The sequence below is a fragment of the Ochotona curzoniae genome, unplaced genomic scaffold (genome assembly GCF_017591425.1).
Source record: "Ochotona curzoniae isolate NIBS_2020 unplaced genomic scaffold, NIBS_Ocur_1.0 scaffold_2453, whole genome shotgun sequence".
Taxonomy (NCBI): domain Eukaryota; kingdom Metazoa; phylum Chordata; class Mammalia; order Lagomorpha; family Ochotonidae; genus Ochotona; species Ochotona curzoniae.
Genome location: NW_024467094.1, coordinates 22,878,362 through 22,905,918, shown reverse-complemented (window position 1 = coordinate 22,905,918; position 27,557 = coordinate 22,878,362). Strand labels below are relative to the sequence as shown.

Below are 27,557 nucleotides of genomic sequence, written 5' to 3'. Positions count from 1 at the left end.
CATCCCACAGGGGTTCATTCTGCTTCTCAGCAATTGTGCCGATTAAGAAAATCGGATGCCTTGGTGATGTGATTTAGAAAAGACAGTGGATGAGGTCAGGCAGGTCTCTGCCTTCTGTTTGTTTCGGAGTCTCCCTCTCTCTGCAGAATAAGTACACTGCTGGGTCCCAAGAGACTCGGGCCCTATGTTACAGCTCACTCCTTTGAGCTGGATCAACATTGGATTTGGGACAGTCAGGGCTTATCAGCAGTGGGAATAAGGTGGGCAGGTTTTTGAAAGGGGAAGACAGGATTTGTTGAGTAGGGAGATAATATTGAGTTTTAAGATTTTGTGTTATAGGAGATCTTCCATTTGGCATTTCTTTCTGCAAATGCCTGCAATAGTCAGAACTGGGCCAGGCTAGAGCTGAGAGACAGAACTCTGTCCAGCCCTCCCACGTGGGTGGCAAGGACTCAAGTGACTGAGCCATTGGCTGCTGCCTCCCAGGGTGAGCCTTACCAGGAAACTGGACATCACAAGCAGAGCTGAGACTCGGACCCAGGCAGTCCTTCATGGGATATAGGTGTGCAAAGTGGTATCTTACCTATTCCACTAAATTCCCACCCCAAGAAATCTGATTTTTTTCTGGGACAGAAGAAAGCATTTGCTAAAGGCTCTTAGGATAGTTGGCTTATCAGCCTCCTGACAAAGTGGTAACACACACACACACACACACACACACACACACACACACAGACATAAAGAGTTGAGTGTTGCAAGTACAGCCTTTAGGCCTTGTGGCAATTGCTGTAATTATGCGTAGCTCTCCAAGTGCCAGGGATGAGTTGTCCACTCATGACTGACAGAGGCTGCTGGCTCTCTGGAGGGCTTGGTACCCCTAGTGTTTGTTGGCAGAGAGGTTCAGGAGGCAGCCTTGAGTTTGCTGATGAACTGCAAGTAGAACCCGGGCCCAGCGATTACAGAGACTGGGCTGACAAGTGGTGGTTGAGATTGGGATCCAGTCAAGTCAGTAGCTGAGTTCTCAGCTTATGGGCATCTCTTTGCTGCTGGATGCTGTTGGCCAGTCCCTTCTATTTAGAATGCCCTGGCTTCTGTGCTACAGTTACTGTTGCTCTATAACTAATTACCTCCAGATTCAGCAGCTCTAAGCAACCACTTTATTATGCTCATGGGAGCTGTGGGCTAGTAGTTTGGATGGAGAATGGTAGGGATGGCTGGTGTCTGTTTTCCCATGCCTGGGACCTCAGCTTGGAATATTTGAAATCAGAATGCCTTGAGCGCAAGGGGCTGGAATCTCCTTAAAGTTTGCTCACTCGTGCATTTGGCACCTGCCTGAGATGATACGAAGCATGTAGCTCCTCTGTGGCTGGGCTTCCTGACAGCATGGTGGCTTCAGGGCCTGCAATGGTGACTCAGTTGGCTAATCCTCTTCCTGCAAGAGCCAGGATCCCATGTGAGCACTGCTTCATGTCCCCGCTGCTCTACTTTCCATCCAGCTCTCTGGTTGTGGCCTGTGAAAGCAGTGGAGGATGGCTCAAAGCCTTGGACTCCTACACTCACGTGAGAGACATGGAAGAAGCTCCTGGCTCATTGTCCTATGGATTCTGCAAATTAAACCCCCAGAATGAACACATGCCTGTCCTCTGCACACCTGCTTCTGCTGTCCCCACCCCAGCTGGTGACGCTGCTGTCAGCTCTGCCACCTAGTTCCTTCCACAGTCCTTTTTCTTCCTCATTTCTGAGTCTGACCATTTACCATTTTGTCTCCTACTCTTAAATCTCTTCCTCCTTTCATATGCAAAAGGTGCTTGTTTGCTTCAGGGTTTCCTCATCTTGAACTTCTTATGCTTAAAGGCTCTGAGTTTCTACCCCCAGATCCTTTTGTGCAGAATGACTTACCCGAGGCACAAAGCTGGTCTTGTTATTCCAGTGTGGTGGTTAAAATCAGTGACTGTTACCCAGGGCCAACAGCATGATGTCCAGTTTGCTTGGTGATGGTGCTGATTGTGATGTAGAAACCTTGGCTCCATCCTTGCCTCCCATCAGCCTCTTCTTTCTTCTGAGTTTCTGGAAAACTCCTATTCATCCTTCAAAACCTCGGTCAGGTACCTCTTCTTGAAGCCTTCCCCAATTCTACTGACAGAGTTCACTGCATCTTATGCTGTCTCTTTTGTATTTCCCTGTCTTTGTCAGGCCTCTGCGAGATCTCCCAGGGCATAGTCTGGGATCCAGGGTCCAGTCCAGACTGGGCTGACATTGAACAGAATTCCTCAGGGAAGCTGTCACCAAATCTCTGATCACCAGTGGTTTGAGGCTCACCACTATTGCACTCGACCCCTTAAACGATCTGTTGTAAAGAGTCACCAAGTGTCCTTTCTGTGCATCAAGATGCTCCTCTCTAATCACCTGCTGTGTGTGTGAGATCAAGAAAAGGGAGGGAATTGTGTGATTCGGATGAACAGAGCCTGCCGAGGGTGGCCCTCTATGTGTGTCCTGCGTGGCTGTTGCAAACTTTGGTGCTGTTCTTCTCAGGAACAACATTTTCTGACTGCTCCAGGAGATCTCATCCAGAGATCTTAGCCACCTGCAGTGCTTGGAATTACCCAGGGGAAAGAGAGGGGACAAGCAGGTTACCAGGAACCTGGAGCCATCACACGTCTGCATGGGCTCCACTGATATTTATTTATTTCTGCTTGAAAGTCACAGAGTTAGAGGAAAAGCGAGCAAGAGAGATAGAGAGAGACCTTCACTGTTCAATCTCCAGAAGGCTGTTAACAGTCAGGGCTGGACCAAGCTGAAGCCAGCAGCTTCATCTGTGTCTCCCTTGTGGGTGACAAGGACCCAAATACTTGGGCCATTTTCCACAGCTTTTCCCAGGTTATTAGCAGGTAACTGAATTGTAAGTAGATCAGCAGGATTCTAACAGGCACCCATGTGGAATGCTGGTGCCCCAGACAGTGAGTTTGCTCACTCTACCACCATGCTGGCTCCTCAACTGATAGTTATTGAAACCCTCTTGTGTGCAAGGTCTTCTTTTAGCAGTTAAGAATATAGGGATAAACAAAACACAGATTCTGAACTTCCATACTGAAAGAAACCATACACCTCCCGTACCACTATTAAGCTTCCTTTCTGGGCAGATAGGGGGCTTCCTGCCTGCAGCTGATTGGATTCTGAGTTCCTTGCTCTGTCTGTCCCTAGTACCTAGTAGACAGACATTCAACAGACACTTATAGAGGGAGTGAATGAGTGCTGCTGTACAAATGAGGCTTAACCAGGCAAGTTTCCCCCCCCGCCTCCCCGCCACCCTCAGGAAAAGGGTGCTAGATTTGATTGTGCTCCTGTCAGGTGTGGGGTGATTTCCCTGTGAAACCCCCATGTCTTTCAGGCAGAAGTGCCCCATGGAGAGAACCGTATGCCATTGGCCAGGCTGTGTGTGAATTGATGGCCCTCCAGAGTCGGCTACAGAATGAGCCTGCCATGTTCTGGCCAACAGCTACGGGTCCCCTGCCGCCTGTTTGCCTCAATAAACAGCCAGGCCAGACCAGTTAGCCAGGTTGAGTGTGTAGAGGGATGTGTCTTTCCCTTTTCTCTTTTTCATTGTGTGATTGGACCAGTGCAAGTGTTTTAAATAGAACAGACATTGTAGCTATAAAACATCTGTAACACTGTGCACTTATTTAAGTTCCTGGCAGGCGGACTTCTGTGTGATTGGTGATTTTTTGTTTTGTTTTGTTTTGCTGTGGCTGTTGTTGCCTTTTTTCCCTTGTTTGTCCCACTGGAAAACAAAGTTTTCTTTTATGTGAGGATTTATAGAACTATGTTCTTGGCACGCAGAGAGCACGGACGGATTAGGATATTGGTGTAGCAGAGAAATATTACCTTTGGGGCATGGGCACAGCTTTATCTCTCCTACAGAATGGCCTTGGTAATGTGTGGCCATCTATTATTCTTCTGAGGGTGAGGCTCTGCCAAATTTATAGCAGAAAAAGATGCAGCCTTGCGTGGAGATGGCCTTTGTTTCTCTGAAGCATCTTTAGCCCCCAGAATGCCATGGTTGCCAAGAACTGTTTGCTGAAGGTGGCCTGACTTGGGGTGGTGTCCACAGAACTCCAAGCTCAGTGGAAGTGATCAGAATTAGTCATTGCATGTGCAGAGTGTGCTTTGTGCTTCTGCCCAGTGCTTCTCCTCTTATGTGGTCTGTGAGAAAAGCAGAGATGGTTTGATCCCCAGTCACAGAAAGAAGGCAGAGGTAAAGTCATTGCTAGGGTAGGGCAGGTGGCTGGGAAGAGGGGAAGAGTTACTCACTAGGTGTCTGTTATGCCAAGCCTGTACCATGCATGTTTCGTGTGTTAGCTCTTTTAACCTAGTTTGTGAATCAAAAAACTGGAGTTTATAGAGCTCAGATATTTTGGTAAGGACTAAGTACTAAGTACTAAGTACATGACAGAATTGGATTTCTCAAGTTCCTTAGCTTTGTATTTTCTCATCTGCCAAATATCCAAATCTGGTATGCTTTTCAGCTTCCATAATCTCCCTGGGTCATTAGCATTATGAGCTGTTGTATTTTGAGGGGCAAACTATTCAATGGCACAGAGAATTGCTTATGACTTTGGCATCTAATGCCTCTTTCCTTGAAAGGAAGTTACTTGTAGAGAGAGGAACGACCAGATCGCACAACCTGGGGAGGATGGTAGAGCTGAGGGTGGGAATGGATGGGCGGTTTGACTTGCTTTCCTTGACAGGTACGATTTATGACCTAACAGATGGTGGAGTATGTTACCCAAGACCATTGTGTGAAGGGTGCCATGTGCTTATCTCGCCTTCTGCCTACCCCACCCTCATTTCTTTCCCACCCCAATTTCTGTAGCAGTAGCATGGCAGAGCAGGAGGGCACTGCTATGGGCAGGGGGCTGGATGCCAGGCCACACACTGGATTAAGACAACCCAACCTTTCCACCTTGTACATTCGTATGACTCCTATTTTTCTCTCTATCAGCCAAGTTAAAAACCTGTTGCAATTTCAGTCTTATTGAGGGTCTACTTCCCTGGCTAGCCTGCAGGCCCCTCCTCCTCCACTTCTCCCCAGTGCACTATGCCATACCCCGCGCTTCTGGAACCAAGAGCAGCCCTTCTGCCAGACATCAAAGGTGTCTCACTCTCTGCAAAGGACATTTCCCCCCGACCTACTCCCACTCACCACCTCTCCTTTCCTGGCTGCCTTCACATTGCCTTCACACACGACCAGTCTTGCACCCCCAAAACTCTACCATGCTACAATGTGGCCTATCCCTTTACTATAAAGGTCCCTGGGCAGAGATGAAGTCTCTTGTGGCTTCACAGCCCCTGAGCCTAGCATAGTGCCTCACACGTAGTAGGTCCTCAAAGCACATGTGAAGAGAGAATGAATGGATGAATGATGGATGAATAAATGAGTGCAGCTTGCCACAAGAGACACTCCTCTGCTGTCTTTTCGTAGCTCCCTTGGTCTTCTTGATGCTTGCTCTCCTGGGATTCAGCAGACATATTCAGAGCACCTACTATGAGCTGGTGCTGCTAACATACTCATCTCAGGATGCTTGTAGCAGCTTCCTGATGTGGGAATGGTCATGCTGGGACTCGGCCCATTCCCTGAAAAAACCCAGACACTGTCCACTCCCTCATGTGGACTTTTATCCCTGGTGCTCCATAAGGGCACCTTTGCTGTTGCTGGGGCTTTCACTGTACAAGGAGTTCAATTGCTGAATATGTAAAAAACAAAATCCTGCTGCCAGGACCCTGCTGTGGAGTGGCGACACTGGAGTTCCCAGGCTGGGCCTGGGCATCAGTGGATTCTAGACACCCCCCAAGCTGTGTTGCCGTGCCCCCTGGCTGAGCAGCCCTGCACTGCAGGAGTGTGAGTGCCTCACAGCCTCTCCACACCACGTGGATTAGGTAAAACCTGCTCATCAGGAGCTGATTGCCTGCACCTCTGAAATATGGTAATGAAGGTAATCAAGGCTAAGGGTTAGGGCTGCCATTCTTATTCTCCTGAAATCAGCTGGAGGGTTGGGGGCTGGGACACCTTGACTTGAGAACCTGTCTCCCAGCAGCCACAGCGTTTACTCTCCCTTTCTTAAGAAGAACAGATCAGATTGCTGCTGCTGCTGCTTACTGGCCTTGTTCTTGGAGGTGCCTCCTTGTAGGGGGAAGGTTCCAGACTCTTCCCCTGGACAGTCTCCTTCAGAATATGATGGTACCCTTGCAAGCCCAGCCTTTGGACCCGGCCGTGCACCTGAGGATTGACATGGCTTTACATGACTTCTCCAACACGTGGCATCACAGTCCATCCCTCTCTGGTCCTTAGGATGTCATCTTTGAGGAGAGCGCAGAGGCCCTGTAGGTACTGGGTAAAGGAGTAGGGGGTTCAGGAAACTTTGCACTCCAGGGGAGACACCTGCCCTCTGGTTGTTGCTGCCCAGGCTAAATGGGGACCAGGGTCATTGGAAGGTGGCAACAGAGCTTAGTACTGTGGTTGGGCTCGCCAGGGCTGCTGCCTGTGCTCGGGCTGACTTTTGGTGAGAGGCACCTCTGACATCGTCGGCCTGGAAGTGGGGTGTGCGGAGGCTAGAGCTCGAGGGAAAGGCTCTGAGGAAGCTGTGTGTTTCAGGATACAAGCTTATGATTGTTTGATTTGGATCTGTCAGTAGAATCACCGTTGGACCTTTGCTGTAGCCATTGACCCCAGAACTGTCCCGGTTGCTCTCTCTAGAGTCCTCCCTGTCACCCTGGGCCTTCCTGTGACTAAGGGGTGCATCGGGTTCCCATGCCTGAGGTTACAGGCACAAATGGAGCTCAGATATCATCCCGGCCCCTTCGTCCTGCCTGCCTCTTTCTTCCCCCACCCTCTGCAAACTGTCAAGCAGCAGCCAGGGAGACTCCATTTCATATGCAGACATGCTGGACTCTCATGCGTTCAGAGGTGATCAGGGATACTCGCTTAGTTTTCCTGAATCCCACTTCCTCGAGGGCTGGGTCATCTGACTGCAGATCGGGTCTTTGTGACATGGTGAGCAAAGGAGGTTCAGGGCTCTAATAAGGATGGAGTGATTGGTAAACCACCTGTGGACTACGGGCAGCCAGGGTGCCCATGATGGGGCTGATGGGCAGCCAGCTCCCACGCTCAATGTCCATAGATGCGTGAATCACAATCCTTAATTTCCTGTGCTTTCTGAGGCAACATTCATCTTTGTACCTGTTTCTCTTACCCGCCCATCCCACTGCTTTGTGCAAGCCCCGGATAGGAATCAGTGCTGCAGTCTAGGATATTACTCTCTGATAGTGATCTGTGAACAGGTCACCCCATGGCTGCAGCTTCCTCCCCAAGGGTGAGAGGAAGGAGTATTTTTAAAATGAAGTCTTGGAGGGAGCTGGACAGAAGAGCCCTGAGTGAGGAGGAACCCGTGCTCCCTCCTGATAGTTTTCTCCCAGGGTTACCTTTGCTGTAGGTGAGCTGCAGTTGTTTTAATCAGAGATAATGCTGTAACCTGTGTCAGGTAATTGTGTGTAAATTATGTCCCAGCTCCACATAGATGATGGCTATTTTTGCCACTCCTAATTTTAAAGCTGTTTAGAAGGAATGCCAAATTAGAGTCTGAACCATAGTGCTTTCTGGGTAATAGCTGTATTATAGAGAGGGAGAGCTTGGGTTATCTTTGTCATGAATTTTCTCTGAAGTTAATTTCTGTAGTTGGTGACATAAAAGATTGTTGGAGTATGTGGGGTTGGCTGGCAGGGGAAGCAGCAGAGAAGATGCACTTTTGGGGCACTTGGATTAATTCTGAGGCCTGGCTACACTCATAAACTTGGCCAAGAGATCTCTCTAGCTGTGTGTGTACGTGTGTATGTGTAGTGGGGAAGGAGGTAGTTTAGTTGGAGTATAATTCTGACATCTTACAATATTTAAATTCGGTTTGTTTGAAAGACAGACAGGGACAAACACACAGAGCTCTTCCATTCACTCTTGTTCACTCCCCTAATGCCTGTAATAGCTCAGGGCTGGCCCAGGCTGAAGTCAGGAAACCAGAACTCAGTTGAGGGTTCCCATGCGATAACCAGGATCCAAGCACTTGGTGTACTCACCTGCTGCTTCCCAGGATGCAGATTAGCAGAAAACTGTGGTCAGAATTGGATTAGAGAGAGAGATGAGAACTTCAGAGGGTGGGTCCCTTGGAACAAACATTCTGGGGCATGGAACCCTGGGCTTGGGGACCTCAGTTGCTGCCTTTGCCCATGAAACGACTGTGGCTGGATTCTCCAGTGCAGGTAATGTGGAAACGTGCAGGGTGAAGGATGTCCCAGATTCTGAATCTGCAGAGTGCTTTCTTTGGTTCCTTAGTGATGCTTGGTAGCATGGCATAAGGAATGGACAGCACCCGAACCTGGTCCCCAGGGGCATTGTCCTCCTAACCAGCCACCTGCCTACAGATCAGTTAGATGGGACTTGATGCTTCCCTGTGCATGCTGGGGATAATGTACCTGTAAGGCTGCAGGATCCCAGCCAGTGCTAGCTCCTCCTTGGGCTTTCTGCAGATGAGACTGCACCTTCAACCCATCCTGTGATCTTGAGCAGTGGAGGTGGCACCTATCTTTGAACACTTTGAAATTTGAACACTTTGGGAGCATGATCATGGCCAAAGCTGATTTACCTCTGTGGGGATTCTTCTCATACCCATTTTGGACTCTTCTGAGCTATTTCCTGCCTGTCCATGAGTTTGTCAGGATTGAGAAATATTCATGTGTTTTGTTTTTGTACTGGGATTTTTTTTCCCTCCCTGTTTGTGATAACTACTATTTTTTGGCCCGTGCTGTTAGAGCGAAGTTTTCCTTTTTTTAGGGTATTTTTAAAAGTAGTGTCTGTTTTCTGATCGTGTCTATCCCTGCCCTGCTTTAAACACACGCAGGTATGTATACCCATTTGCTTTGTCCTATTTTATAAAAATATAAATACTGGGTCCACTCTGACCATTGTAGATGGAAGCATATTTTTTAAAAGGGAACATTTAGACTTTCAAACGAGAGCCAGCTGCTTGTTTTCAAGCAGGAAGGCAGGGCGTGCTTTGCAGCTCTAGTAGTGGCTGGCTTTGGCCAGTTCCTGTGTGTAAACAGCAATTTTCTAAGCTGGCATGGGTGCTGGGTTTTTCTTTGTGGAGCCAAGGGATGTGTGGAGAGCAGTGGTCTCAAGTTAAATTATGGGCACAGATGCGTAGCTCCAGAGCAAGTGATTCACAAATTGACCACACGTCAATGCCTTGGTTGCATTCAGCCTACGTGTCACTTCCCAGGGTGACACCCTGAGCCATCACCCATCTGCTGGGAGGGGATGTCTCAAATGGTACAGGTCCCAGGGATGAGGATCTCATGTTTCTGGCATTGGGAGACACCTGCCCAAAAGGTTCTGCTAGCCTGCTGTCCAAAAGGTCTCATGAAAGAGATGGAAGCTCAATCACTGACTGCTTTGGTCTGAACTCTCAATCAAAGATGTGTGATGATTCTTTCCATTTCTGGTCATAGTGGGACTATTTAAATTTTGGGGGCATAGTAGCCAGCTTCTCTGTTCTGCAGGGGGTTGAACCCTCACTTGTGCAATAGCTTTAGGATAGGAAGCTGTTACCCAGAGAACCTAGCTCAGATAGGACTACCAGGGTACTGGGGCAAGTACACTCTTTCCAAGACCAGAAGGTTAAAGAACTTCCTAATGTTGCATGGGCCACATAGAAGCCAAGACTGAATGGTGGGACTGGAGTTACCTGAACACACACGCACATGTGTGCCTTCAGATGCACACTTGTGCTCCTGTGAACCCACAAACTTTGCCTGGTGCTGGTGAGAAATTGATGCACTCGATTTTGTTCTGCCAAGAGACTGCATGCCCTGCCGTGTCCCTTCCCACCTCCTCCAGCCGTGAGATGGAAGGGAGGAGGAGAGAAGAATGTGATGCCAGGGTCCTCTTCCTTTTGTGGTCCTCACTAGAATGCACACCCTCCAGCAGTGTACAGTCCTGTTGGCCGAAGGAAACCCACCCCCTCAATCCATACACCTCTGGTGAGAGGAATACTGTGCACAGCCCTCTGCACCCTCAGACAGGCCCCACTCTGCAGAAGCAGAGATGTGGGTGAGCAGTGTTGCCTCCTGTCTATGGGCTTGTGGCATGTGGAAGGCTCTGACGAAGCCAGGTGCCTTGCAGTGTGTGTGGAAGTGCAGGCTACAGCACTGCACTCCCCCGCCGCCCCAAGATTGTTGTAACTCAGACACTTTGGTGCATGGTCTGGGGCCTGGGATTTTTCATCCTGCTTGAAAAAAAAGTGTTTTAAAGGCTGTTGTGGGACTGTGTAGATTTATGGCTGGGTGTCTGCATCTGTGTTTAGGGCTCTGTCTGGACATGTTTATGACTACGAAGCAATAGTAGAAGGTGTTAGGAAGTGCCCTTTTTGTTTAGCCAGTTACTGAGGAGCAAAGTCAACATGCTGTTGACTTGTGTTACTGGGAGTGAAGAGGCTGTGGGCGTTGACTTCTCGGGGGTGCCCGAGAGCGGGAGTGACTGGCACAGAGCAAAGGGCTGCGCTGTACCTGCCTACCTCTGAAGAGCGCATACATGAGACTGGGCTGTTCTTTTCTTCAAATGCCTCTCTGGAATTTCTTTGAATTGACAGTTCCACTAGTGCATGTTTGTGTTTCTTTACAGATATTTCATTACTTGGCTGGGGGTGGAAAATAAAAAAAGGAATAAAAAAATCTACGATGAATCTGGTGGGAGTCTTTGTACGTCTGAAATCAGAGGGATGCAGCAAAGTTGTGGTGCAATAGGAGTTTATCTTAACTTTTTTGTAGAATGGCTTTCTGTTGCATGTTCATTCTGAACTTAAAGAATGAATTTAGGAACTGACTTTGGATTCCGTTACAGGACCGTTTATTTAGTGTCTACACAGTCCTCTGCTAGACACTTTGACATATGCCATTTAATTTATTCCTAATAGGAGATTTGTATGTTAGGCTAATTGTTACATCTCCATTTTATAGCAGATTAAATTTCACATTCTATTAGAATGCAAGCCCCAGCACCTAACACTTAATGTGTCTGTTGAGTGAATACATTAGGAAGGTTAGATGAATAGCATTTGGCAATTAATGAGTGTTGGGAAAGGTTTAGCTGTAGAGAGGGCTTGATGGAGTTTCACCATTCAGGTGACTGTGATCTACCAAGGAGATGCCAGGAGTGGAAGCAGAAGCAGGAGTGAGATGCCCCCCAGTTAATGAGAGGTCCTTAGCATTTTGGGAATGTGGACACTGGTAGGATCTTCAAAGAATGTCCTTGTGTGTAATGTTTAATCCCTCATCATCTGGAAAAAGGTGGAGAAAAGGAGATCACAGCTTTAAACACAAGAGCAAATCAATGCATGGCTCTTGAAAGCAACAGGCGGACAGTGACAGGCAGTGTTCAGTGTCCAGGCCAGTGTCCTCTCAGAGTGAGGCAGGAAGACTGTTGTGGGGATGTTCCAGTTTGGGGTCGGCCAGCAGGCTCAAGAGACATATAGCCCTGCTGGGCACTGCCAGGCTCAAGTGTGAGCTTCTAGAAGCCCCTTTCCACCACACTGTGGGTTTCACCTGAGAACTTGGCATCAGGTGAGCCCATGGAGCCCTGGCCCAGCCCCTGCAGTGCACAGGAGATGAAGAACTAAGGAGACAAGTCCTTGTCCGGGGTCACACTCAGAGTTAGACACAGACACCAGGCATCTGGCACTTTTCGAACTCCTGCTGGTCACCTCTGCTGCCCTGGTGTCACTCACCTAAGGCTGTGTTGTTAGGGGTGAGTTGGTTTGGCTCATTCACTGACATGGGAAATGTGTCAGAGGCTCAGTCAGGAAGTAATCCAGGCATTCTGCATTGGTTCATCATAGACAGGTGTTGTATTGTGTGTTTATTCTCTCCAGACAAACTGGTGACACCCTACACACACTGAATGTTTCAAGGTTTTACTTCTGCATTGAAACAAAAATACTCTGACCTATCACTTGAACTCAATCTCCAGAATGAAGTTTAATTTCCTTAATTAGTTTCTTCCTTGTAAGATTTTTTATTCTTTTTTTTTTTTGAACAGTGTTTTTTTTTTAAATTTGTTTATTTTAGTTAGAAAGTCAGATGTACAGAGAGGAGGAGAGAGAGGAAGATCTTCCTTGCACTAATTTACTCCCCAAGTGGCTGCAACGGCTGGATCTCAGTTGATCTGAAGCCAGGAGCTTCTTCTGGGTCTCTCATGCAGGTGCAGGGTCCTAAGGCTGTGGGCCGTCCTCGACTGCTTTCCCAGGCTACAAGCAGGGAGCTGGATGGGAAGTAGGACTGCTGGGTTATGAACCAGAGCCCATATGGGATCCTGATACATGCAAGGCAAAGACTTTAGCTGCTAGGGTACCATGCCGGGCCTAAACAGTATATATATTTTTAAGATTCCTTTTTTTTTTCTCCTAAAGATATTTGATAGGCAAAGTGACAGAGGGATGGAAGAAGAGGGAGAAAGATAACTTTCATCTGCTGGTTCAGAGGCACAAGTAGGCACAGCTGTTGGGGCTGGACCAGGCCATAACCAGGAGTTCAACTTGGGGTTCAGCCTGCAGTTCCTTGTGAGTGTCAGGGATCGAATTCTTAGGTCTGCTCTTCCCTTCCCAGGCCCATTAGCAGGGAGCTGGGTTGGAACTGGAGCAGCCAGGAATCAAGCCAGCTCTCCCACGTGAGATCCTGGCATTGTAGCAGTGGCTTCACCCGTGCTACAACGCCAGCCTTGAATAATTTGTATGATTCAGTTTTCTTCTCCTTTTGCTCTGAAACTTTTGGTGGGGTGAGGAGGATCTGAAATGGATCTACATTTGCTTACTGTGGCATGTGTCACATGCTCAGGGTGGGCTTCAGCATCTCTTACCCTGTGCTTAGGGTTGGGGAGAGAGAACATGGAAGTCAGGAGCTGAGCATCAGGAGCAGGGAGTGTGAAGAGGAGGACAAGGGCGGACGGGGGCTTTGATGCTGTGTTATGGATTTCGGAAGGGAACAACCAGCAACTCAGTATGCCAAGCTTTGGAAAAGGCTGTGGCACCGGAGAATGGCCATAGCGTGCTGTGGCGGGGGCGGGGGAGGGTGCTTTCCTCTAGGTGTGGAAACCTGGAGATTGGCTGGGCTTGTCTAGGGCATGATCTGGTGAGGTTGGAGGTGAGGGGGTGGACTTTGGGGTACAAGGTCGCCGTCCCTATCTGAAAACACTCTCCAGCTCCTGGAATAGACAATGCACATATGGCTGTGAAAGGACCTGAGCATCTTCAGAAGTTTGGTGGGTGCTTTCTACACAGCAGTTTTTTGGGGGATTGCTCTGTTTTGTTTGTGACTCTGAGTTGAGACTAGTTTGAAGGTCACTTTCTGCTGCTGCATTGTAGTGAAGTTGGCTCTTAGAGCTGTGAGGTCCTGAAGGTCCTCATGCTAATGGTGGTGTGGGACAGGTGAGCTGCTATCTCCAGCCTCTTTCAACATGCATAGGCCCAGCTCCGTGTAGCTTGAATGGGCTTGACCTTACCTAGAGAAGCATGGGGTGTGACTTGTTCCTATAGCTTAGCAACCATAACTGCAGATAACCTGGTTAACCTATGCCCTTCTCTTGTCATCTCTTACAGATGGTCACAAGAACAAAGAAGATATTTGTAGGCGGATTATCTGCAAACACAGTTGTGGAGGATGTCAAGCAATACTTTGAGCAGTTTGGGAAGGTAAGTGGTACGTGAGGTTGGTTTGCACAGACCAGAAGGACCCGTTCTGTCCTCCAACATGGCTACTGCTCTGGCCTCTGCCAACAAGTGTGTCCTTTAGAGCCTCATCCTTGAAGTTGGCCAACGTGATTTCAGTGAGACCCGGCAGGAATTGGGCTGGGAGAATCTGACTTGTGGTCGGCATGGTGCCCTGTGTGCCTGCAGCAACAGACAGAATGGCCTTTTAGCACAGTGCTGCTAACATTTGCCAGCCATGTGAGACCCGGGCTGGGAGCTGGCAAGGGCAAGCTTGGGAGGCAAGTGGGGCTATGACTCTCAAGGCGGGAGCTCCTATGTGAGCTGCTAGATGCCTGTGTGTTGGTACTGGGTTTCTGTGTCCTGTGACTTTCAGGAATTGCGGGGGGGGCGGATATTGGGGTCCCCTGGCAGCTAACACCTGCCTTCTCAGGTGCCCAAGGAGACTCCTGTGTCCATCAGTGTATCTGGCTCAAGGGTTTGTGAGATGACACTGAAATTATCCTTTAGGCTCTACCCCAACACCAGTCAGGAAATGGAGACAGAGAAGGTGTGTGTGACAGGCAAAAGTGGCCAGCGAGGGTGTGTGTGACGTGACAGGTGAATGGGTTCTCTTTGAGGGTGATATGGCCCTCTGATGGCCCAGGGAGCTGACTCATGCTGGGACTCCTCTGGTTCCTGGAAAATGGCAGATACAGATGCTAGCAGGTGAGTGCCTGAGCTACATCTTTGGGTAGGTACAGGGTGTTGTTGTGGGGGCTCAGGTATGAGCCTGTCCCCTTTGGCATAGGTTTCCATTTTACCCACTGAACAGCTGAAGTGACAGAGCAGCCCAGGCATCCTGAAAGGACACAGCCGCCTGCCCTCAGCTCCCTCACTCATTTTCTGACCCTACAACAATGGTTCTGCTTGTCATAGATGGTACTGCCCCCTGGTCAGCCCTTAAGGTTCTGTGCCTTCCATTTGTTTGCCTAGGGCATGGGCAGCTAGGCCATTTTGCCCAGGTGTGTCTATAAGCTAAGATCTGGGAAGATGGACATGATCTTTATTTAGCCTCAAAATGGAAATTTTCCTGTCTCTTGGTGTTCACGAGTTTCTGCATGGGTAGGAGACCATGCAATAAAGAGAAGCTAATGTCTTCTAGCTGGCCTGCACTTGGAGGTCACAGAGTAGCCCTTCCCCCATAGCCTTTACTGGCATTGCCAGGTCTGGCCTGATGCATTCTAGCAGATTCTGAAACACACCTCGCATGCTCTTGACCTCCCCTTCAAGACTGATTTAGAGTGGAAAGCTCCACCCTGCCTGGATAGAGTTGTTGGAAATAATAAGACTCGACAAGTCTAGCCCTCATGGTGAAAGCTATGCAGAGTGAGCCTGCCTGGCTCTTTCTGCCTCTAAAGCAAGACCAGGGGGTAGTGTTTGTAAGTCAGAGGTGAGAGGCGGAATTTCCTTCTGCTGGCTGTAACCTGCCCTGAAATCTTCAGAACCTACCCTGAAATCTTCAGGAAAGTTGATGGTGCCTAACTGGGCTGTTAGAATATTGGTGACAGGCTGATGCTTGCCAGCACACAGCATATCTCTGCATATCCCCCACTCTGGATTTCCCTCTCTTTCCCTCTTTTCGCTGTTGTTCTCCATCACTTCTCATCAGCACTTATGGTTGTGACCCAGGACACTTTCAGTGGGGCACTTCGGAAACTTGGGTCATACTCATAGTGGCCACCGTTCCTTCCCTGTGAGTGATTGGCCTTTTATACAGGAAATGGTCACAGACCATCTTCCTGGCATGGCACTTGCCCCTTCTTAGGCTGCCTGGTTGATTCTATCATGATGTTTGTGGATGCTGACAGCATGAGAAAACCCACTAAATGCTTTATGAAAGGACAGAGGAGACTTGAGGTGAGTTGGAACTCTGGCAGTCTGTGCCCACATGTGGGTATCTTGTTTCATCCATATGTTGCATGCATTATCTGGGCCTGTTTGCAGAATAGCCAGTTTCTTATTTGGCTGGCAGCTGGTGTCACATTTGTAGCCCAGTGGGCAGGGCCTACTCGGTGTTAGGATTCAGATGTAATTCATTAGAATCTAGAATGGGCAGAGTAGGGAAGCGCATGCAGCTGGACCTTCAGCCAAGAGTCAGTTCAGTAGCAGTGGGAGAACTGGACAGATATATGAACAACTCTCCCTTCCACAGTGTGTCTTCTGCTTTAGGAAAACCAAACATATGTAAGTGTGAAATATCCTTGTATGCACACACACACACACACAAATTTGCTTGAAATATACTCAAATACCTACTAACATGCAGTGTTTTACACACATGCCCGAAGTATGCTCACACAAACTTGAAATATACTAACAATGTGCACCCACAAAGTATGCTTATGCATGAGTATATTTACATAGGACATATATTAACCCATAAGAAGTATACTCATATGGATGATATATACTTGCATACACAGTATATTCAAATGAAATATGCTTACATACATGAAACATGAAATACACTGTTAAATGCAATGCATAAAATAGACTTGCAAAATACACTCATGGAGTATACCTATGAAGTAAACTCATACAAGTGTGATGTATTCTCACATGTGAGATATGTTCACATTCATGAAGTACACTCTCATGGACATCAAGTATACTTTCACGTACCTGATGTGTACTCGTGTGCATGACACATATCACACAAAAGGTACTCATATAAAGTAGATAGACATGTGCATAAAGTACCACTCATGTCCAGGGATTATGTTCATACACATGGAGTATACCAGTGCAGTCATGAAGTATACTCACACTTGCATAAAGCACAATCACAGATGCTCACATATGTGTACTATATGAGAAGTTGCTTGAGCTGCAGATTTCATATGTTGTGTTGGGTACTGGGACAGGCCGTTTACTTACATTGTGTTATTTAGTTTTTCTCTGGGAGGCAGTGTGGTTGCCCAGTATGAATTGTTAAATGGGGTCTATCTTTGACTCAGGGTCATAGCTCTAGCCTTGTCTGTAACAGAACCTGAACTTTGCATCCTATTAGTATTGACCACTGCTCAACCCTCAGGATGGATGCAGGCTAGTGAGGATATGAAAAGCAAGTAGAGATGGGGACCATCAGGTGCTCAGGGCCAGAGCTGGTGACCTGGACATACATCCCCATTTCTGCCAGCACAGCAGACACGGGAGGGTGTGAACATGGAAGTTCAGGGTGGTTAAGCCTTTCCTAGGGGTCATCCAGATGAGGCAGAGGTGAACACGAGCTCATCCCTTTCCTTCTCCTTTCTCCAGGTCTAGTAATTTCCACCCTTTCCTGGTTTCCCTGCATGGTGTGCTACTGTCCTCGGGTTTCCCTTGATGCCATCCCTCTCTTTCCATCCTGCCTAAATTGGCAGCGGCCTCTGTTGTTTATTCCAGAGGACAGTAAGGAGGGGGACGATGGCTATCATGACTAAGCCAGGAAAGCGCTACTATGTCATAACTGCAAGTGACCCTGAGAGCTTTATTTATTTGAAAGGCACAGTGACAAGACAAGACAGAGCAATCTTCTATCCGCTGGTTCGATTCCCTAAATGCCCACAACATCCATCCCTGGGCCAGGATGAAACCAGGGACCAAGGCATAGCATTCAGGTCCATTTTGGAGGTGGCAGCATGTCAGGCACATGGGTGATCCATCCACTGCTTTCCCAGATGCACAACAGGAACCTGGATCAGAAGTGGAGTAGAATAGCTGGGACTCAAAGCAGGCATTGGAATGTGGGATGTGGATGTTCCATATGACAGCTTAGCCCACTGTACCGCCAAGCCCGCCTCACACTGAAATTCCTAAATAACACAAGTTACTGGTATCCTCACTGCTTTTTGCTTAAGACAAAGTCATAAAGTGAGGCCATTGCTACAGAACTCCACTGAATAGGATAGGCATCCTCACCCCAGGGCCGCATCTGTGCTGTCTTTGGAGGAGAGAAAGTCAAAGGTGATCTAGATCCTTTTGCTGGACTAAGAGTGCAGTGGCACCTCATCCCCTATGCATTTTGACAAGTTCTTTTTCTGGCCTCAGTTACTCTTCAAAGGGAAGGGGTTGGAAAACTTGAAATATTTATTACTTTGCAAACCATATGGCATTTACTACTGGCGGGCAAAAGCTGCACAGCCAGCCTGTAAACAGATGGATCTGATTGTGTTTCAGTAAAATGTTATGGACGGAAAGAGGGATTGGGCCATATTTGGCCCACCAGGCAGACTAGTTGACCCCTGGACTGAATTACTCCGAAGGTCAACCTTAGGCTTGAGAAGTCAGGTAAGAAGCATTTAAGCACAGATAGATGATAATCCACGGTGTCTGTAGGCTGTACCCAAAGCCGTGCGTTCTCAGTAGTAGTGTGTGTGGCCTATAATCAGCAAGGCAGTCTTAACCATGTTCACGTTTATTTCTGGACTTTGTGATGTGGGAACAGCGAAAGGATTCTTTATTTGGAAAAGGCCACTATTTATAAGCTGGAGTTTTCATTCTATGAATAAGACCCAGAAAAACCTTACTGCATTTCCATCTTCCTGTTGCACATGCTGGATTAAAACCCATGAAACCCACAACTGTGAAGTTCAGACTTTGCTGTGAGCGTACTTCGTGTTGATGGAAGGAGTTGTGTGTCCTGGGGCTAGACACTTCACTGTGTTTTCAGTTGTGCTTCTCAGCTGTAGCATGTTACATAGGCAGCAGATCTTCTGGGTCTGTGATGACACACAACTGACGTTGAGGCAAACATTTTGACTGAGATCAGACAATCTGTGCTGGGCTGAGCCTGGAGGATAGGTCATTCCTCTGCACCTGCACCTTACCCCTTCCCTGTCTAAAACCCCGCCATGAAGCAAGCTCACCCTCTCACCTTGCCATGAAGCAGGCTCCTTCTCAGAGGGAACCAGTTCTGTTCATTTGTCAAAAGCATTGATATTCAGTCATCTATTTTGCTGCCTTGGGTTTCTGAGTGGACGTTATCTGTGCACATGACTTCATACACATTGGAGTGATGTATCTAGACAGTTCCAGAAAATGGCAGATAAGTGATGCCTGAGATAGACCCAGACGATGGATTACATTGTTCACCGTGTAATACCTGCTGAAGCTCCTGAAAGAGTGCAGCTTGGGGATTAAAATACACACAGGACCACAGGAACCGCGTGCACAGGTCTTCTCCTCCTCCCCTTCAGGCCCCTCCTTCAAGCACTGGATCTCTTCCATTTTCACACACAGGAGTTTGGAGATCAAAAAAGGCACTTAAATTTAATGACTTCTCAGCTTCGTCTCAGATGGCTTGGTTCTGCACCTTTCAACTGTTCCACACCAGGGTAGGACTGCCCAGTGCAGGGCTGCTGAGGGCTTCTCACTTTATAGAACTCCTGTGGAAGCTCTGCAGCCTGCATGCAGAGGTTTACAATTATACTTCACATGGTGAACTGTGTAATTAGTTTGGAAGACTTATGCTTAGTCATTGGTTTATCCTAATCGGCTTTGGCTCTTCCCAACAACAAAGTGAGCTTATTTTGCTAAGCTGAACCGACTCTGCACCCTTTGTTCCTGCCTTTTATTGTCTCATTCCTTTCATTCTGTTTTACTGCCAAAGTTCTGTTTCATTAGGCCTACAAGTCATTTCCAATTCAGTGGGCTGCTACAATCCCGCCTTTATCACTGGCCTGCCCTGGTTCCCATGTCGCTTCTGGGCCAGTGCCCGAGTTTGTGGTTTGACATGAGGGGTTTAACCCCTTCCTGTGCTGGCCTCTCAGTGAGGTAGGTGAAAAGAAGAGGCCTCCAAGCAAGTTCCCTGAAAGTCAAAGCTCTTGGTTTGTTGTCCCAGGGGGGGTTTACTGAGCACCCTTGGTGTTGGATTCGGGCCATGTGTGGGACTGTTAAAGGGAACTTGAACTCCAGAGAGTAATGCTTGGAAGCATTTTGGAAAAACTGAAAAGAAAGAGTAATGGAAAACAGGAATGAACTGGCTTCTTCATACAATGAGATCTCATTTATTCTGTCAGGGGAGTGTGTGCTCAGTGGGGAGCCAGTGTTTGACGCCTAATGTTTGCTAGCTGTGGGTTTTTAGTGCAGGTGCACTGGTGTGGTCCACGTCTGCTGCTCAGATCTTGCACGTGATACCGCACACGTGATGAGGGGGGTCTCTGAAGAAAAATATTGCAGAGCCTCTGACTTGTGCAAGGCCAGGATTTGTGAGCAAGCACATAGACCAGTTGCCCTACGCCTGGGAGAGCACTGCCATCAGAGGCATAAGTGTGGAATAGAACAAGTGAGCCGTGCAAGCTATTCTCCCATGAGGCCTGGAAAATAGAATCCTGGGTGTGTCCCACGGGCATGAAGTCCTGCTTCTCTCCCACTCCATGCAAATGCCTTCTTCAGCAGGTGGGGGACTGGCTGGGAAGTGGTTATTGGGCCCCACCCCACTGGCCAGTTACACTGACCACCCGCTCCTCCTCTCTGGAGGATCTGCTTGTTCCAGAGGCCCTCTTGGGTTCCAGCTGTGGGGTGGACCTTGTTCCTGGCAGGCTGCCCTGAAGGTCGTTGTTATGAAGTGTTCTTCTTCCCAGCATGACCCAGAGCAAGGCCTAAAGGGCCTGGATGTCACTCATTCTATCTGGTCTTTGTCCATCTCTCCCCCGACCAGGATCTCACACAATGCAGGGACTGCCTGTTCTCTGTGAGCCCTGGCCAAGCTGCTCACTGGGAAGAGTCATTTCTAGATTTGGGGGGTGAGGGGGTAGAGTGTGCCCTCCTCTGCCGCCACCTCCTCCTCCCTCTTCTCTGCCAGGTGGCAGAAAACAAACACACTTTCCCCTGGGGTAACAGGATCCCAGGGCTGCACAGGTAAACCCTCCTGCTAAACCACTGTTTTGCCTGTGACCTTGTCCTGCCTGGAGCGATTTCTGCTTGCCTGCCCCTGAGTCAGAAAGAGGCCGAGTGCTCTGACATCCCTGCTCCTCAATCTTCAGCGTGTGGCTTCTCTGAGGAGTTCCTGAAATAGTGGGTTTTTAGGAAAACTTCCCATCTTCCTTTTTAGTGTAGAAAATACAAGCCAGCTGTTGTGAGGCGAAGGTCTCAGACACTATTATTGCCCTATTAACAGCGCTTTAAAATCTACAAATAGAAAAAGTCTGCCTTCCGGTGACAAGTGGGAACCCTTGGAGGTTATGCTAGTCTGTGCCAGTTTTGCTGCCGAGGAGGTGGTGGAACAAGACCCCAGCTCCCTGGCCTTGCTGTGTACTCATGTTGCCCAGTGTGGTTTAATGTTCATTTCTCTGCTGGTTTGGAAAGAGGGAGGCCAGGGGCAAAGGAGGCCTTGGGCAGCAAGGAGTTAAGGAGGCTGGGGTGGTGGAGGTGCTACAGAGGAGCTAGAAGCACTTCCAGGCTCACCTTCCCACAGTCCTCTGCAGAGGTCATTGACAACGGAGTTGTTAGCATGAAAAAGAAAGCCTTTCTCTGCCTTCACTGAAAGTCTACCAGAAATCATGGCTCTGGTTTGTGCCAGGGGGTACGAGGGGTGGCTTTTACCCAAATGAAGGCTCAGTTCATTAGACTTGGCACAGAACTCAAGCTCCATTGTTGGGTGTGTAGGGTGGAGTGAGCGTTGATATGGAGATCCCTGCTGTCACCCCTCCCTCAGCTGGGTACCCACCCCCCAGCCCTCTCCTTACTTGGGTCCCCTTTTGTCCCTTAGCAATAATCTCTCTGCTGGCTGCCCTTGTATCCTCACAGCTCTGTACACTCAGGGTTGGGGTTTGTGAATTAGCTCCAAGTGGGCTGCCAGTCTGTGCTTCCATTCTAAGCTGTGCTAAGGAAGAAAATGTTAGTATGCAGGAAGAGGCAGGGCTAAGTTTCTGACTGTTGCTAACCTCACCAGTGTCTTTAAAACCAATCGTGAGGCACACAGCCGATATTTAATAGCTTTTAGCTGATTATTTTTCTTCTTGTCCTGTTTCTTTTCTCTCCAAGTTGACCTGGGTGTACTTGAGCGGAAATGAAGTCATCCAAATGCTGAATTAGAATAATCACAGGCCTCCAAGAATGAAATGGAAGCAGAGATTAAATGGTGGCGGGAGAGCTGGCATTAATAAGCACCAGGCAAACTTTGCATAAGATAAAGGGGAGATCGGAAGGATTGGATTTGCATGTGCCATTGGCAGTTTTGCTGGCAAAGTGGGGTTTGGCTTGTTTGAAGTCCCTTCCACAGCTGAGGTGATGGTGCTTTCTTCTTTGTTGGAAGTTTATGTGGCTGTTCTGCTTCCAGGACGGAAGTGTCTGGGGTGATGATGGCCTAATGCAAGTAGATGGGTGGGGAGGAGCACAACGCATGGTAGAGGGAGGAGAGAGGCTGGTTCACCATCCACAGCGGGCAGATGCAGTGTTGTGGACAATTTCTGCTTGTGTAGGGAGACTGGGATGCAGAGACTGAGAAGGGCAGGGTGCCCAACTGTTCTCATGTGCCTGAGACTTGTAGGAAGACCCTCAGGTGGGGGCTTGTAAACCACAACAAACTGGTCTCTCCCAAATAGTGGGAAAGTGAGAGAAGTTAGGACACTTGGCCCAATACCCTAAATGGGTCAATGCTACCTGTGGCCACCTCCAAGCAGATTGGCAGATTCCTTCCAGTGTATTCCTTCCTTTACACCTTTTTTTTACCTCTGCCTGTCTGCTGTAACCCAGCAACAGGGCTAGAGCCAGTATGAGATTTGCATGAGCTTGGCTAGTAAGCATTCAGCAAGCAAGTGACGTGTGTGCCAGGGGTAGGCAGGATGGACAGACCCATAGTCATGGCTCATTGCCGACTTAGGCCCCCACCTGGGCTCCCTCATGGGGATTATTTCCATGTCTCCCAGAAATGAAAATTCTTCCCCTGTACGGTGCAACGTGAAGTGCTTGCGGTTCAAGAACAACGTAAGGGTTTAATTAGATTCAAAACCCAGAAGTGGCTTGTTTACAGGAAGCCGTTTTTTGATGGTCTGTTCTTGGAGATGTCACTTGTGCCAGTGGATTTGTTGTGAGCTAGAGATTTGGGGTTACTGAGGTTGCTAACGGTCTTGTGTCATAGGGGACAGAGAAATATTTTCAGACCTCCCTATGGAGTGTTAGCACTGAAAACAGCAATTTAAGGTGCTTTCTACCTAAATGGTAGAAACTAAGTGAGCATGTGGCCTGCCACTGAACAGAGGTGCTGGCTGTTTTTCTGGGTCTCTGAGGGGGTGGCAGAAGGGCCAGGCAGACCACGGGGTGGCCAGGTGCTGCAGCCCTTCACAAGGGAGTGTGCAGGTGCTCTGGCACTGAAACAGATGTCTTCTCCCCACCTTTTTTTTTTTTTTTTTTTTGCTTTTAAAAGGCCACCTCACTGTTTTCATCAGTAGACCTGCTTTAGTAGCAAAAAAAAAAAAAAAAAGAAAAGAAAAGAAAGAAAGAAAAGAAAAAAAAAACCAGTGTAGTCACAGCAGTTTGTTCAAATAAGCCAACACCTGTGTAGCAGATACAGGGACTCCTGTTCCCCCAAACTTTTATATCTGAAAGTTTTTGGTCACAGAATTTCCCCAGCAACCTATGAGGCTTTTAAGTTAAACAGGAGGACTGGAGCAGTGGAGATGGCTTGTTCAAGACCCTCAGGCGGAGGGCAGTGGTTCTCCAGTTCATGTCCCCATGCTTTGGTAAGAAATCCTGGGTTTGTTACTGTTTCTGAGCTGGTTGTGCAGGGGCTGACCCCTAGGGTCATGGGGTACCCGGCCCAGCAGTAGGGAATGCCAAAAACCACTGTGGCACATCCTATAGTAAGCTGACTATTAGGTTACAGTTTGCTTAAACCCTTTTGTATTAGAACTAATATTAAGGCTCAGAATGCAGAATTGGTTCAAGACACTGGAGGGTAGCCGCTGGCTGCACCAGCATCTGCTCTGTTGGTCACACTAGGCCGTTACTTAGTTTCATTGACTGTGACCAGTACTTGGGTAGCACAGTTGAGAAGTGCTGCTGTTGATTGTGTAGCATGGGGTTGGCAAACCTTTTCTGTACAGGGCCAGATAATAACTGTTTTTAGTTTTGTGGCCCAGATGGTCTATTACAAACACTAACTCTGCCATTGTGTCACAACAGCCAAAGACAATATGAGAATAAATGGTTGTGGCTATGTTCCAATAAAACTTTATTTACAAAAGCCAAGAGGCTGCCAGCTCTGATCCTTCGATGTCTGATTGAGCATTTTGTCTGGCAGTAAGGGCAGGGAAGGTGTAAACCAGACTAGGGTATCAAACCCACCCTGTCTGTTGGCTAGAATGGCTCTATAAGCACTGGGTGGGTCAGTTTGCTTCTTTCCACCTCAGTTTATCTACCTACAAAATGGGGATAATTGTGGTACTTAGTACCCAGTATTGCATGGGATTTAAAGGAACTAGTTCTCTTCAGTAGTTCTTAGTATCCTTCCAGAAGCCAACCAGATACTTAAACAGTATTAGAAACACCAGCTCCTGAGTTGACAGTCTCTGAGACCAGGTCTTCTCGGGTTGCATCTCCAGTTCTGTCTAGCAGTGTGGATTCCGGTGCCGCTATCTCTGCTAACACACATGTGTACACATGCTTCCATTTCGCCGTCTGTTCTGCGGTAAGCTTACCGCTTTGTTCTTCCCCCACACTGGGGATGCTGTACCTGCCAGGCCCTTCCTGGACTGTGTTAAGCCGAGATGGTTAGGAAGCACCTCTGGATCACTGCTGCTTCCAGCAGTGTGTGCAGGTGATGGAGGTGCTGTTGAATGGAGGGCACCAAGCCATAGTTCTCCCAGGTGGGCCCTGCAGGTGAATTCACACTTTTTTTTTCTTTTCTTCTCTTCTCTTTTCTTTTCTTTTCTTTTCTTTTTTTTCTTTTGGAAAATTGAGGGTAGAGGATTTGTCTAGAAATTGTCTTGATGTCATTTAACCAGTTTTTATTAGGATTTATTTGTGTACATCTGTCCACTCACCTGTTTAATGCATTTATTTTGCCTCTTGGGAAAGCTTTTCACCTCATTTAAGTTTTCTTTTCCTTGTCCCTAACATGGGATTCAAATAAGCTTGGCTTTCTGGTTTTTCTTGAATTTATGGCAAATATTAAAGGCAGGGAAAGATATTAATAAACTCACAGAGGAGAACAGAGTCGCACATGAGCGGTTCCATGTTGCAAGGCTGTTTAGTGCAGGGGGGAGCAACCATCCTTCCTTGTTAGACCAGGACTGCGCTGCCTCTGCAGCCTCCTGCATCATTTGTTTGCTCATTGATTCGTTCAGCAGAGCTGGGGCATCTTCTGAAGGCCAGGTGCTGAGCTAGGAGAGGCTGCACGCCAGGCAGTGAAACCATCAAGATTCCTGCTTACTGGGAGCTGTTGTTTTAGCTTGGGGTGAGAGGGCAGGGAACCAGCTGCAGGCAAATGAGGAAATCGTAAAATGATTACAAACTGTACCGTAAGGAGAACAGACCAGGCCCTAAGAGAGCCCTCAGTGGGAATAAGAAAGAAGGAATCTCAGCTTATCAAGAAAGTGGACCGGGGTAGTGTTTGCCTTAGTTGTTAAGCAGCCACATCCCACAGGGGCTGCCTAGGGTTACTGCCCCCTCTGGCTCCCAACTCTCACTTCTGGCTAAAACAGACCCTGGGAGGTGGTGGTGATGGCTCAGTTGGTTGGCTTCCTGCCATCTGCGTGTGGGAAACTTGGTGGAGTCTCTGGTCCCAACTTCCATGTGCTTATTTGTGGGGTGAACCACCAGGTGGAAACTCTCTCCTTGTTTTACTCTGTCTCCCCCCACCAAAACAAAACAAAACAAAACAAAAAAACGCATATATATATATATATATATATATATGTGTGTATTGGAAAATAAATCAAAATTTTGGAGCCTCTTTGCTCCCTCTCAAGCACCGGCATAGGGCTGGGCCTGCTATTCCCTAGGCAGTGGGGCTGGCTGGATAATAGCTGATGCTCAGCACCTGCCAGGGGTGGTGGGGGGAGAGGGGGCACAGACAGCCAGTCTACACCCAAGAGCGGGCCAGGGGAGGGAGTGCCAAATGGTGAAAGGACTTTTCTTTACAGGATAGAGCTTTGCTTTGAGAGTTGTATTCAGCAATGCTGGGCATGGAAGCCATTATTCCCCTGAGTTGAATTTGTTGTTTCCACCCGAAGCAAAAGCTTCAGAAAACTACAGGAGCATTTAGACTAGGGGATCCCTAACAGTGGGGACCTTTCTGGGGCAGGTAGATTCTCAGCAGCTGTTGGTGCCAAGGGGGGCAGTCAGCTGCCCAGTGACGGTGTGTAGGGGTGCCAGGAGGATATCTGGGGGGTGATGTGTGTATGTCCTGTGCTCTGCTCACTTATGCTCTCTCTCTCTCTCTCTCTCTCTCTCTCTCTCTCTCTCTCTCTCTCTCTCTCGCACCTGTGAAGTGGGAGATGTCAGTTGTGGGGTCTGTGATTTGCAAAACCCATGAGCACCTTGAACAGATCTTGGCTGCAGGCTCCTGTGTCCTCTGTGAGCAGACATTGGGCTTCCTCCCTCTGCCCTGACCCTTTGCTGTCCTGTGCTGAGCCAGGCTGGAGGGGTGAGAGTGGGTGTCTCTGTGGCCCTGGGCTGTGTGGCTGTGGTGAGGCGCTGTGGGTACTTAGTGCCAGATGCACGGAAGCTGTCCAGGATAACGCAGGATGAGGCTGCTGCCAGTTTGGACTGTGGAGTCAGGTGGGTCTGGGGATGAGTCCAGATGTTATCAGCAGTGTGACCTTGGGCTATTAACAGTGACCTGTCCTGCTTCTCTGCAAAATGGGGATACAGTTTTGTTTTGTTTTGTTTTGTTTACAAGGTGGCTGAGGACATGGAGATGGACTACCCTGTGTCAGGTGCATGTATGCTTCTTGGCTAATCTTGGCTTCCTCATTCTCTCTCTGTCCCTGGGTGTACGGTCTTCCCAAGCTGCTGACTCACACCAGGTTCCCTCATCCTGGCAACCTCCCTGCCTTTATCTGCACAAACCCATCTCCTACGTAGCGGGTGGAGGGTTTTTGAATCTTTTAGGGACTCGCTCCTCAATCACTCCCGTTCTCTCTGCCCCTCTCCTTCCCACAGCCCTTCAGCTCCGTGACAAATCTTGCATCTGAGATCCTGCTAGATTGAACCCAGCTGGAGCTACTGTAGGGGGAGGCCGATGGGAGGATTTGGCTTTTTTTCCTCATATGCTAATGAAGTGAATATGGCAAGGAGTCACAATATTTTCTTTCAGGCAAAGAAATGTTGTAGTAGGAGCAACAGCATGCAGGGGAAGCAAATGTGATCTTCCTGGATTCTCTCAAGGGAGGAATAGGACAAATTGTCAGCTTCTGTTGAGAAGATAATGCTCTCACTATGATAAATGCCAAGTTTCCATCGAAAACCCCCACCATGATGGTGGCGTCCCCAAGTGCTCAGCGTATGCCTGGCAACAGAGGCCTTGAGCACAGGCAAGCCGGGGATTGTAGGGGGTTTGTTTTTGTTTGCAAGGAGAAATCAGCTTAAAGTAAATGCGATGGTGCATTAAAGATGTCCTTTTAAGGCTGCTTGATAAAGCTAACTTGAGTGCTCACGCACGGCCTGCTCTTAAAGCACACCTATGGGGAGACTTCCACCCTCAATAAATATTTCTTGCATTTGACTTGGATTATAGGAGACACATGACACTGGAAAGCCGCCTAAAATAATTTTCACTCCCATAGGAAGTGG

General features: G+C 48.3%; 1 protein-coding gene across 7 annotated transcripts in view; it reads left to right on the top strand.

Moving 5' to 3' along the window:
* The window catches only part of MSI2 (musashi RNA binding protein 2), a 359,269-nt gene that overhangs the window by 116,228 nt on the left and 215,484 nt on the right, over positions 1-27,557 (top strand). For all 7 annotated transcript variants that reach the window (XM_041001046.1, XM_041001047.1, XM_041001045.1 and 4 more), the window contains one exon: positions 13,692-13,784. In XM_041001046.1, the coding sequence (XP_040856980.1) occupies positions 13,692-13,784 (93 nt within the window). The remainder of the gene's footprint in view (positions 1-13,691; positions 13,785-27,557) is intronic.